Below are 12,649 nucleotides of genomic sequence, written 5' to 3'. Positions count from 1 at the left end.
TGTGGGCCGCAGCACAGAGGGTGTAGTACAGGGAGAGTTGCTAATACAGTAGTGCAGAATAACCTTGCCCAACGAAGCTCAGTCAAATCAGTTCTCAATGTAAAGAGTCACTGCTGTAAGTGCATAAATAAAAACAAAACGCGAGCGGCCGGCAGCTCATTTCCCTATGTTCCAGACACCTGCTTTTCACGTGACTGGGAACTTACATGCAAGGTTTACAAGTTTCAGCCATGGGGCAACCCCTGCCAAGGGTGACCACCATCGGTCACAGCAGGGATTTCACCCCACCAGCCTGATCTCAGGTGATCCGACGGGCTGAGCCAGGTGGGGCTCGGTCAGCACTGGGGTGGGATGTGCCACCAGGAAATTGGGAGCAGCAGCGAGTGACTGACCAGTAGGTGGCAGTCTCTCTCCCCCACACCACTGCAGCAGAGAACCCAAAACAGAGCCAGCTCACAGGTGCCGTCGTCTCCCAGGTATCGTGTTTTTCAGTGCTCGTGGACATTTAAAGGTACGGTTGCACGATTGTTCTGACCCAAGGGCCCAGGCTAAAATTACCGAGTGGTCTGCTTCAAGTGTATTTGCATGATTTGGCTGCCACAACATCCTGCACATCAGTGATGGATTGAAAATAGGGTCCTGTCTGAGATGTAAAGCATTATGGAAATGCAACATTTGTGTACAATTAGGCTATATATCCATTTTTTGGTACTAGCATTGTCCAGTGATCAAAATATCTCCCTTCCTTCTTGCCCACCCTGGTATAACAGCTTGGAGTAATTCTTAGATTTCCCTTCAGGTCAACTAAACCAGCTGTATTATTATTATTATTTTTTTATCTTAGCAGACACCCCAACCAAGAGCAACATGCCTACATAGGACAGGAGAGACATCACACAGACGGCATCGGTCTACTGGAATGCCTGCCACTTCCCAATTGATTTCCCAGAACTTACACTTCATTTGAGACAAACTAAACATGGCACCACCTGTATGTAGTCATGGTTTAAGATGGCATGCGCAGGTCTAGAAGATGTCTATACCCCCATTGACTCGATGGGGGCAGACTGTTCCCAGACTGATTCCTGGACGATGGGTACAGGCCTCACATCCCATCTACAGAGAGACTCTTCAGAACAAGAACAAATGCCCCGTATTTACAGATCAAGAGAGCCAAACCCTCCCGGAACACATTGCACACTTCCAGGCATTCGTCTGCGGCTTTAATCTTAAACACTGGCTCTCCACATCAAGGATTTCATTATCTTCAGGGGGGAAAAAACAATCAACAACAATAGCATTCTCCAGACACGGTCGATCACACAAGCAACTCATGTTGCGACTCCTGACTGCCCAAACCCAGACAGCCTTTTCAAACAGCAAACAAGGGAGACTGTGAGGGTAGGTGACGCCTCATGGGCCGTTTACTTCGTTTACCCTCCGCCTTTTTTTCTCCTGTTGTTTAGAAAGTGAATAATCCACCAGAGGGCCTGAGGAAAGTTTCTTTCCCCCGCAGGGACTTCGAAGCTGAAGGACCAACTTCTTCCAACATTAAAATTTAATCAAAGCAATGAGACTACACGGCAGGAACAGGCGCAATTATTCACCGCAGCACTCGCCTCCATATCCAGTGTGTTTACTGCTCCTTAAAATGCTTTCAGCTTTAACAGTAAGTGACTGGAGACAGGCGGTATAAATAAAATATACCATAATTCCCATCACCAGAGCCCAGAATAAATGTGCATCATCTGAGAAGACACTCGCGTGACTGGGAAAGTCTGCTTCGAAAAGGTTGTCGTTTTTAAACCAGTTAAAGTCACAATCTCTGCATTTAAGGAAAGTAAAACTGCCCTATTGTGAATGCATACGCAGCCTTTAAAACAGAGCCACCCTTCTCAACAACAGGATGTAGGAGACTGGTCCAAGGTGACAGTTAAAAATGCTGAAGGAACTGATGACTGGACTCCCTGGAGCAGGGCTGTTCAAGAGCTTGGTAAATACACACTAACAGTCTCAGTGCAGGCATGAATACACTTCATCTGTAAAACAACAATGACCGAACCGAAAAACAAACAAAACTGGAAACCTCACCCTGGCACTTCATCCACTGCAACCCATACTAGCTATATCCCCCCCAGAGAAAAGAGGAACTTGTTTACCCTGACGATCGTATCGTAAGGATTTATTTTTCGTTCTAACCTTTGAAAACATTCACACATGGGTCTCGGTGTAGTGGAGCGACAGTCGTTAGCGGCTGCTCTCGTGCTCCGAGCAGCAGTGATTAGCGATGCAGCCGCATGTTAATAATACGGGCGATTCACAGAGGACACGGTGCTTTTAATTAAAAACAAGAGCGTCTCCAGAGGCCGTGGCAGAAGGGGGTGATCAACAAACTAGAGAGAAAAATAGATCTGGGGAACAGTGAAATAAATTTGCCTGAAGACCGTAAATGCCCTGCAGTTGCATCATTTGTTTTGTGCCGTGTGGTACACCGCAGGCTCTGCACACTCCTGAGCACTTTGGCCTACGAAGCTCGAGATGACTGTTGATTCTCTCTCTCATATTACACAACCCCACAAGACTGATCATCGTTGGGAGGCGGTCGACACCATGCCGACATGATCCCCCTCCTCAGGCCGCAAGTGTCTGGGCAGCCGTCACGGCTCTGGCCGCGCGAGAGCCGCTTACCGTCCACACACACACTTCCAAACAAGCTGCCATGAGGTCACTTCCTAACAGCACTGGCAAAGAGGCTTAGACCTGAGCTTTGGGGATATTTATAAAGTAGATAAACCCACCAAATGCACACCCCACGTTTAAGACACCTACTGCCGTCTCCCCCGCAAAAAAAATGCATTAGACAAAACAGCCCATTAAAAAAAGATAAGAAATGGGTGTGTCTGCCCACCACCACCACCACCACCACCACCCCATCTTCCATGTGCAAACAGGCTGCCACAGCAGTTTCACAAGGAGCCGCGGGGAGGTCAGAGCATGAGACATGGCCCTCAGGCAAACTCAGAGAGAGTGAGCAAGCGTGAGAGCCACAAACACGCGTTGTGAACGGATCCTGCTCCACTTGTGTACACACTGCTGTTGAGGTCTGCACTTCACGGATGTGTAGGTTTTATGCAGAAAAAATAAGAAATACATAAAGTGTGTGTGGGGGGTACTGGAGGGATTCGGTCTGCAGTTCAGAGCAAGGCTGGTACAAGCAACAGCTGCCCTGTCATCTTTGCCTCCTGCATTCACCTCTTCCCTTTTTTATTTTTATATACACTGACATATCCAATTTGTTAAAAATACTCAGATTAAAAAAAAAGAAAAGCTAAAAGTGCAAAAAGGTTTCAGTTCTCACACGGGCCTCTCTTCTCCCTGTGGTTAAAGTGCCCAGTCACCCACAGTCTGGTGGAAAAACTAACTTTTTTTTCCCCCCTCCAAGACGTGGCCGATTGATATCTCTGCATTGGTTTACATTTAAACGTTTACTTCTGCTTCCCCTACCCGACCACTTCAATTGTATCTTGGAGAGGAATGAGTAATTTGTGCATCAAACCCTAACCGCCGAGATCTGGACTGCCGAGTCCCCGTCCTCTGGCTCGGGTCACAACCTGTGCAGACCGTGCTGGTACCACACCTAATCGCAGCCTAGTCTCATGGACATGCTGCGACTAATAAAGCTTCTAAAACCAGTAGCACCCCCTGAACTCTGGCCCCCCAGGATAGTACCAGCGACTGCAGAACAAAATGGAGATCGGAGATGCGTCAGAGCAGAGCAAGTGTCTACAGTCACCTGACACCAGCGAGGCCCATGTTAATTATGCAACAAGGGGAAGGCTTATGACTTACGAGGTCATTAATTATTGAAACACAGGCCTCCAACTGCTGTGAAGCCCCCACCTCCTGATACGGAAGATTTTCACAACACTTGACATTTACACGTCTAATTATCCTAATGCTCTTCACACAGGGCCTGAATGAAGCAATCAGAATGTACACGCACACGCACACACATACAAGGGCCACACAGTGGCCGTGTGGGAGGAAAGCGATCGATTTTAACGCCATCGTTCACCAGGGACCGAGAAGGGGAGTCCGTGTGGCTACTGCACTGGCAGCAAAAAGCTTTGGAGGGTTTGCACCAGTGACAGAGTTAGTCCCCATATTGATGTTGGGAGGTTATACTCCAGGACAGAGGGAAAACTTCCCAGTCTTTGAAGACTTCCAGCACAACCGTCAATGCTTTTATGCTGCAAATGAGCTCAAACAAAATAAAAATCCACCCTTTATTGAGAAGTGAATTTGATTTCTCTCCCTCTCACACATGCAGATTAATCCTCCCTATATTTTTTTGTTGCTCTCCTAACTACTGTCAGAAAATCAGGAGCGAATTTCTCTCAAACAGCTTTAGAGACAGGAGAGAGAGTTACCCTAAGAAAACTAGGCCGTTTCACTCCCAAACCCAGTTGCAAAATGACTACAGGGATACTAAAGACAGGCCAGTGTTTCACTTGATGACAAAGACTATCCTGTCAAGAAAGTCTGGAACGAAAGCCCGGGAGATAACCATGTTGTACTGACCTGAAGGTTGTGCGACGAAACTTTGTGAAGTAAACTTCCTTCTGAACTTTTATGCCACAAAATGTTCTCCTATACGATGCATTATAGATTCACTGAAGGATTTATGACCGTTTCAAATTATAAATGAAGCACTCTGAAATGCTTTCTAAACTTAAAAAGCAGTTAAGGAGTTTCATAAAGTACCCAGTCAGGTGGAAGTCACTGTTCTGCTGTCTTACATGACCTAAAGAGGGGGGAATGAGGAAACTCGACATGCCAGAGAGTTTGCGTTAAATATTTCAGTTTCCCAGACCTTCCTAGAATCTGGTAACGCAAGACTGAGTTTCCCAGTCTTTGAAAATGCAATGCTATATAAATTGATGTTTCTGTGCAACGGTTTTAAAGACAAAAGGTTAATTGGCAAGTCTTTATCATGATGTCTGTTGATTAATAACAGACTATCAGTACAGAACCTATTCAGTATTCAGTGGAAAATAGATCCCCCTGTAATATTACTAAGCTATAACCACTACACTTTAAAACTGGAAGAGGCTTAAAAAAAGGCCCTGTACAAGCAAGATATAAATTTCAATTGATAAGCTTTACAGAAAAGACATCTGAGCACAAGCTCACAGAATCCCCCCCAGCTTGTGTCACTAGAGGCTCTCGTTTCGCCTACCATTCACAAACAGGCGAGGTGACAAAACCAGAACGAAAAAGAATGTCAAACGCTCACGAGGCCAGCGTTGACAGCAGGGTTTCCTGTGCTATAATCTAATACCGTCTCTGTGTCGAAGAGAAGTGTCCCCCCCCACCCCCATCCTCCCAAATGTGCTTGAAGAACAGCAGCACAAACAGACAACCATCTGCAAGCAGCGCGGAGCCCGTATGAATAATGCACGAGCCGGAGGAGCAGCGTGCGCGGCTGAAGCACTGCTATTGATTCCCAGCGCTCGGGAAGACAATATGGCCTTTATGAGGGGCAGGCGAGACCCACTGGAGGTGGCCTTACTGCAGAACACAGGGCACGAGGCCTCGATAACAACCCCCGGGGCCCCGTCGGAGCAGCGCCTGCTGGCAGAAGACGGGGCCGCGTGCTCAAATCAGTGGGAAGGAAGAGGACAGAGGACTACCAGACCCAGGTCAGATCAACAGAACTGCTCACCTGCTGCTTTCCAGGATCGTTTTATAGCGCAGAAACTCTGCGCGGACATAAAGTGTCCACAACGAGAGGAGACATTCATCACAGGTCAATAAACTATGCTAGGTATGTCTTCTTCCCACACTGGGGAGAGGAGGGATACAGGAGTGATGCAGTAAAACTAATCAGTCCCATGCAGTTGCATTTCATTACACATTATAAATCAGGGCCTGGTCAGACAGATAAGTCATGTTTTTCTATCCGTGCAGCGACATCAGACAAGTACTTCCCCTTTATCAGCTTGGAGAGGAATAACACAGCAAGCCGCTACTACAGGTTTATACCCTTGCTGTTGTGGTTTTCTGTTCCTCTGAGAAACTGGAGTAGGTTACGGTGGACATTTTATTTCCTTGAGAAGCGAAAACCCATCATGAAAGACTGTACCAGAAGTGATACACATTCAGAGGTTACCGTTACCATGAAAATCCAAAGATAGTGGCCGTTTGGTGCATCCGACAACATGACAAGTGAGTGAGGTGCACTGGAACGAACAGTCGAGAAAGGAACCAACAACTTCTGCTCAAGAGTTCAACCAACACAGCAGGCCATGAAAATGTTGGTAATAAACTGTGAGCAAGTATCAACACTGGGCACTTATGACAGCTGTTGAATTTACAGAAAGTTTCTTTGCTAGGCTTGTGCAGCACAAGCCTTAAAACTTTCCAACTAAGTGAACACGGAGTGGAAAATCCAAGTCACTGACTGGCAACATCCACAAGTCGGCCCACCTTAAATCTCGGGACGTTTTTATCTTGCCACTACGAGTCTACGGCTTTCACGACCCACAGTGACCTCGAGTTTTCCCGAGCAGATGCGGAGCGGGAATTCTCCGTTATCAATAGCAGGAAACCTAAACAATGTCCAGCCCTACCTAAAGAACAATAGGGGATGATGCCAGAGTCTAAACATAAAAATAACTTGAAAAGCATAAATGCGGTCCTGAAGTCTTTGCATTCCAAGGGAGTGTTTAGTGTAGAAGAAAATACCTCTTGGAATCGAGGAGAGGAAAAAAAGAATAAAAAAAAAAAAACCACCATCGAGCTTCTGCATCAGCTGCACACATTATCAGCAGGTACACTGGTAAATATATTCCTATACACGTGTATATATTAATAAAATCCAAGTTATTGGCCCATATTAGAAAATGTTTTGATAAAAACCTATTAACAGACTTCCCTACATGACATCCAGATTAAGATTTAAATCTCTTAAACGAGGCATTAACTGGAAGAAGGAAAATACAAACGTGTTGGTGAATTATCTATATGCTGGATGGATTAAGAACTATGGCTGATGGAGGAATTAATGTACACTTGCAAAAACGAGGGCAAAAGGCTTCTATAAGCTTAAAACGAACACGAGCAGCTGTTCACTGCGGTCTGGTCATGCTGAAAATAATCAGCAATATCTGTGGGTAAGGCCGAACGAAAACCACATTAGTTTTGCTACAAAGAATTTAGTTTTTATTAATTCCGATTCTCAGGTTTAAATTTCAGAGCCTTTCACCCTGTTGTGTGCCTAGAAAATGCAGCGCTTTGTGCTGCGCCTGGGGGTTGGTGTTTGTTTCGAACTCATGTGCTCAGGGGTTTTGTTCAGCAGTGGGTCGGGAGAACACGGGGAGGACAGTGCAAGGGGCCGAGTGTGGGGGGATGCCTGGGACCCCACGTCTCAGCAGGGAGGTGCGGTATTCTAACAAAGCCTCTCGCATCTCCCGTCATCGTTATATCAAGGAATATCGCCCCAGTATCGGTATCTGTAAAGTGCGATTTACAGGAAGTTGTGGCCCGACTTCTACTCTTTGGTTAGGCTGATCTGAACCGTGACACAGTGCAGAAGAGAGAAAAAGTTAAATAGAAAGCTAGAACCCATGTAGTTAGTTTGAAACTGCAACTTTTCATCTTTAAATCCCTTTTTCTTTTGTAACTGAATCAAAGTAGGTCACGATAGTTTGACAAAAGTAGCTTACATTAACATCAGGATAAGGGATGATTAAATGAATAAAATAAGACACAGAAACTGGCTCAATCTAGATGGGAGGGAGAGGAAAAAAAAAAAAGCTCATCCTTTTCAGTGACCTGATTAGAGTCTGGAACGAAGCAGATCAGATGACTCGAACCCACGGGGGATGAGTCACAGGGAGTCCAGGGGCCCCGAGCATCACCTCGCCACACACGCGGGGCACACGGGCCGCAGGAGGCCGGGCGCCAGCAACACGCACGTCTCTGTCCTGCGTCACACAATGGCCACCCCGACACCCCTCTCTCAACGTTGACAAGGCTGCCGTGGATTCAGCAGAAAGTGCCGGGCAACGCTTCTGCTTTCCGATATCAGGAGACTACGGCAGAGGAGAGAGATGGTTTATGACCATTTCCTACAGTGCCATCCAACAGGAAGTTTCACAAGCTGCAGCCCTGTTGTGTTGTTCAAACCCGATCGAGGGGTGATGTATGCGCACAGCCACGACACACACGAGTCTCTGGCAACAAAACAAAACCGTGGAGGGCGGGAGGCGGGGGAATACTGACAAAAACATCCCTGAAAGGAAGGAGGAATTGATACACGCTCTGTTTTTTCCCCCCCCCCCTCATCCCTTGAAAGGATTCAGGATCGGTGACAGCCAAGACCCGTGGTTCTTCACCCGTCTGGCTCCTGCCTGCTGTGCCGGTCCTGCCACCAGGGCGGCAGGGGGGCGGCGGCAGGCCAAGACCCGAGCGGTGACTCACAAAGACAGGGACGCCGTGAACATCGGATCCCTCCGTGGCACAGAACCCGGCTGCTCTGATTCTGCACATCACAGAGATGCACTTCAAACAGCGTCTTTTCAAAGTGCAAGCCCAACCTGGCGTTGAAGGACGAGGCCTGGCACAGCACTGAGCACCGATCACAAACCATCAGCAAAGCAAAACACCTGCCATTTAGAAACCAGGGCTGTGAATCTTCCGCTGCCCCACGTTCCCTACACCATCCCTGCAACACCACAACCACATGCTTCCCTTCATCTCTTTCCATTAAAAACGAAAAACAATTCAAAATCAGCGGAAAATTTTTAAGCTCAAGATATATACCCACTAATTCAAGAAGGGAGAGTACCATCGCCCACAAACAGTTAAATCATTGTTTAGGTTTAAATTAAATGAGAACAAGTCACAAGGCTTCAGAAATGGAACTGCTTTTCAGTTAGTGTGTTTTTTCTTTTCTTGAAAACAGCTTTAGAAAGTCTATTTAAGTCTATATACAGGGGAAAACCCATTCGACACCATCAATACTAACAGCACTACAGGTGAAAAAACAAGACAAGACTCGCAAGCAAAGGACATTATAGGTTTTCAATCCTAAAAACGCACACTCTTCCTATTAATCAATTAGAACATGACAGGATGGCAAGTGATCGGAGAGACCGGAGGGGAAAAAAAAGGAAGAACAAAACAGAGAAAGCGTAACTTTAGATCAGACTTATTCGGACACAGCGAGGGACTGCAGAGCTCCAAATGCAAGAATGCTAAAATAAATAATTAAAGGCACAGAATTAGAACAGCTGCAGTAATCTCGATCTGGCGGGAGACGGGCTGTGGTAGATCTGGGCCGGCGCTGGCGCACAGTTGCCAAGGGATTCCCGTCAGGAGAGCGGGGGAGGCGCGAAAGCCTCACATCTCCACACTCCTGGAAAGTTTATGTTCGGAAATCAATTTAGGCCTTCTCGCTCGCATCCGAATTCCCCCGCCACGTCTGGAAAGCATCCCCTGCCACCCCCACCCTCGATATCGAATGGCACCGTCTGAGATGCTTTCTGGACACGCCGGGGTCAGATTACCACACTGGCCCACTTAACACGATCAGGCCTGTCAGGGGTTAGTTGGTCTCGGCTACAGTTACTCCAGATCAGACACTTCACTGCACCCTATCCTACCCGATGTGAAGCTCGGAAAATTACTTCCACTGCTCAGGTTATTGTAAAAAAACAGAGTACGGGTGAGGGGGGGAAATTGCAGAAACACAAATAGACCAATTTCAATTTCACACAATCAGAGTGGCCATATTTAACACAGACTGGTGTGATAGATCCCACTAGACACATCTGATGTTTTATTTAACCTGATTTGGTCGAATAACATTCCGGTGTTGACTTATACGATTACATTTTGCAAATTGACCAAATAAACTGCTTTAACGAGACGCCAGACCCTAAAAAACTGCCTCACAACTGCCCAGAAGGCGTTTGTGCAGTCGAAGTCAAACAAAACAAAGCAGTCTTGGATCGTGCGTGCCCCCGGTCTTGAACAGAAATGCACACTCTGCCCACGCCACACCTAGTGTTAATTCTGGTACCAGGGAGAACAAGAGCGGGCTTGTTACGGCCCTCTGCGGCTCCCAGACTCCTGTGCTGGAGACACACGAACGCAGCGGCACAAAGCTGCGGAATCTGCAGCTATGTGCCGCTGCGTTCGTGTGTCTCTAGCACAGAGGGCCGCAAAGGCCGGCAGCACTGCAGTGTGATTGACACTGCCAGCTCCCGTGCGAGTGACACATGAAAACGTTGCATGTGAAACAATGCATGAACACATGAATGACTAACATGCATTTAAGACATCCCACTGGCTTTAATAAAGCTGTCCCCTTTATTTAAAGGCTGGAGTAAACACAGTGATTAATTATCTTAGTGTGGTCTGCACAATTTAACGAGGACTAGCCACATTTGTTAATATATATATAAGTAACTGGAATGAAGGAACAGCACAAACAACATACAAAAGTGCACAAACAACCATGAAAACATTGGTTTTACTCTCGTCTTGGCAACACTTTAATCAGTCTTTGTTTAAAATCACACAGACCCTTTTAAGGCTAGATTAAAAATGATCACACCAATGTCCAGGGTAGAACAAACACTTATTTTCACTTCCCCCACAAAGCTAACCTCCCCAGCGATGGCCGGAGTCACCAACGGAATTATGCAAAGCAGGACTTTATCAATCACCAAAAATGACAACAGCCCCATGAATTTGAAATTCAAATCACTACTCAGTGAGGTGGACAATACAGGCTGCCAATACCGGCACATCCGTGTCTCAGACCACACCGCTCTGCCCCTGGGTTAGGATTTTCCGATGCAAATGCTGAGCTTGGCATTAGGGTCTCCCTGGGACTGGGTAGAAGCGCATTAGCTCATTCATTATGGCGGTGATATGCCTGGGCTCTGCAGACAGTCCCAGTTTTATTCTGGCAGGCAGTGGGGCGTGAGACATTATTAATGAGCTGCTTTGTGTCCCATTTCGCAGGAGTGCAGCAGGAGAAACTGCCACCACAGCGAGTGCCAAACACACAGTCCTGCACAGGTCTGACAACCCAGAGGAAATACTCCAGGGCGTTTAAAGCGCCTGAAGTAAAGTTGTCATAACTACTTATTGCTTCATATATAGTCTTTACAGTGTTTTTTTTTTTTTTACCTGAATTACTGAATTTTTATACAACATTTTTTAAATTTGTAAGTTTATATAAACTTTAAAAAAAACACAAAATAAGACGTGTGGCATTAATGCCACACATTACAGTTGAAGAAAAAAGGTCTACAAATGAAATTGGGGACAGAAAAAAATAATAATAGGTAATACATAGGGAAATACTAAATATCACATGGCGCTTAACTTACATTAAAACAGAGGTTTAAAGAGTGATCGTCTGCATTGACACAGCACTGTTAAATAACACATCGCTCAAGAGCCAAGTGTCACAGGCGCCTCCCGCAGCATCAGCCCCGGCCGCACAGCCCGCACAGCCCGCACAGCCCGCACAGCCAGGTCTCTGCACACCGGACTGCGTGCTGCTCAGGGCAGGATGCTTTAGAGCCAGCAAACCCAAACGCACACGGCGAGGGGACCACAGACAGACAGACAGACAGACAGACAGACAGAGAAGTTGCATTAAGCGCTGCAAAACTTCAGAGATGCCACTGAAATAGCATCCGAGAGACCTGCCCCCTGCGGACCCTGTGCCGGGCTCTCGGACGGCGGTGTGCCGGGCTGGGAGCCGCAAGTTGCCCCAAGTTTTTAAAACGAGATGAAAAAGTTATCGATGTGGAAAAGCACGAACGAGGGACCGAGACTCGGACAAGTGACCCCCTGCTGCGCTTATTAGCCTGTTATTACAGAGCGCGATATACATGCACTTCACACTGAAACAATGCCATTGATTAGAGACACAGTCGGACATTGTTACTACGATTGCGGTTGTCATTTGCTGGGGTCTTTTAATGATATGTTGGCGTGTGTACCCCCAGCCCCCCAGCCCCGCTACCTTATCGGAGTCCAGGTCGGGGTCGGCCTGGCACAGCCGGTACAGGAAGGACTTGGGGTCCCGGCACAGCGTCTGCCGCGTCGTCAGGAAGTACGTGCCCCCCACGTTGAGCCGGACCCACTTGGAGGCCCCAGTCCCCGGCGTCAGGGCTCTCTCCCCCGCAGAAAGGACGGAACACCTCCGGCAGCCGGAGCCGCTGAACTCGGAGCTGTTCTCCGCCATCCCTCCTCTCCGCTCGCTGCACAGGAACTGGGCTCTCCGGCAGGAAGTGTGCGGCTCATAGCGCCGTCCCCCCGGGCCTGGCCCCGCCCCCGGCCCCGCCCCCAGCCCCGCCCCGGCCCCGCCCCCGCACAGGCGTGCGCGATCGCAGCCTTCAAAGTAAGTGGACTGTAGAGCCGCCGGCTTTATTAACCAGCCCGCTTTATTAACCAGCCCGCTTTATTAACCAGCCAAGTTAATTAACCAGCTGCCTTTATTAACCAGCCAAGTTAATTAACCAGCTGCCTTTATTAACCAGCCAAGTTTATTAACCAGCCCGCTTTATTAGCCAGCCCTCATAGTACTGACCTGGCCAAGAGCAGCGCACACAACACACTG

General features: G+C 47.6%; 1 protein-coding gene across 2 annotated transcripts in view; it reads right to left on the bottom strand.

Annotated features, from left to right (window-relative positions):
* Positions 1–12,308, bottom strand: part of LOC136713237 (BTB/POZ domain-containing protein KCTD5) — a 28,354-nt gene extending 16,046 nt beyond the window's left edge. Inside the window, exon 1 of one of the 2 annotated variants that reach the window (XM_066690297.1) lies at positions 12,053–12,308. In XM_066690297.1, the coding sequence (XP_066546394.1) occupies positions 12,053–12,274 (222 nt within the window). In that variant the 5' untranslated portion in view covers positions 12,275–12,308. The remainder of the gene's footprint in view (positions 1–12,052) is intronic. The other variant, XM_066690298.1, reaches the window with a different exon arrangement.
* Positions 12,309–12,649: the final 341 nt, after the last annotated feature.

This window comes from Amia ocellicauda, chromosome 17, assembly GCF_036373705.1.
Source record: "Amia ocellicauda isolate fAmiCal2 chromosome 17, fAmiCal2.hap1, whole genome shotgun sequence".
In the NCBI taxonomy this organism is placed as follows: Eukaryota; Metazoa; Chordata; class Actinopteri; order Amiiformes; family Amiidae; genus Amia; species Amia ocellicauda.
The sequence above is the reverse complement of the archived record's forward strand: the minus strand, read 5'-3'. Positions and strand labels throughout refer to the sequence as shown.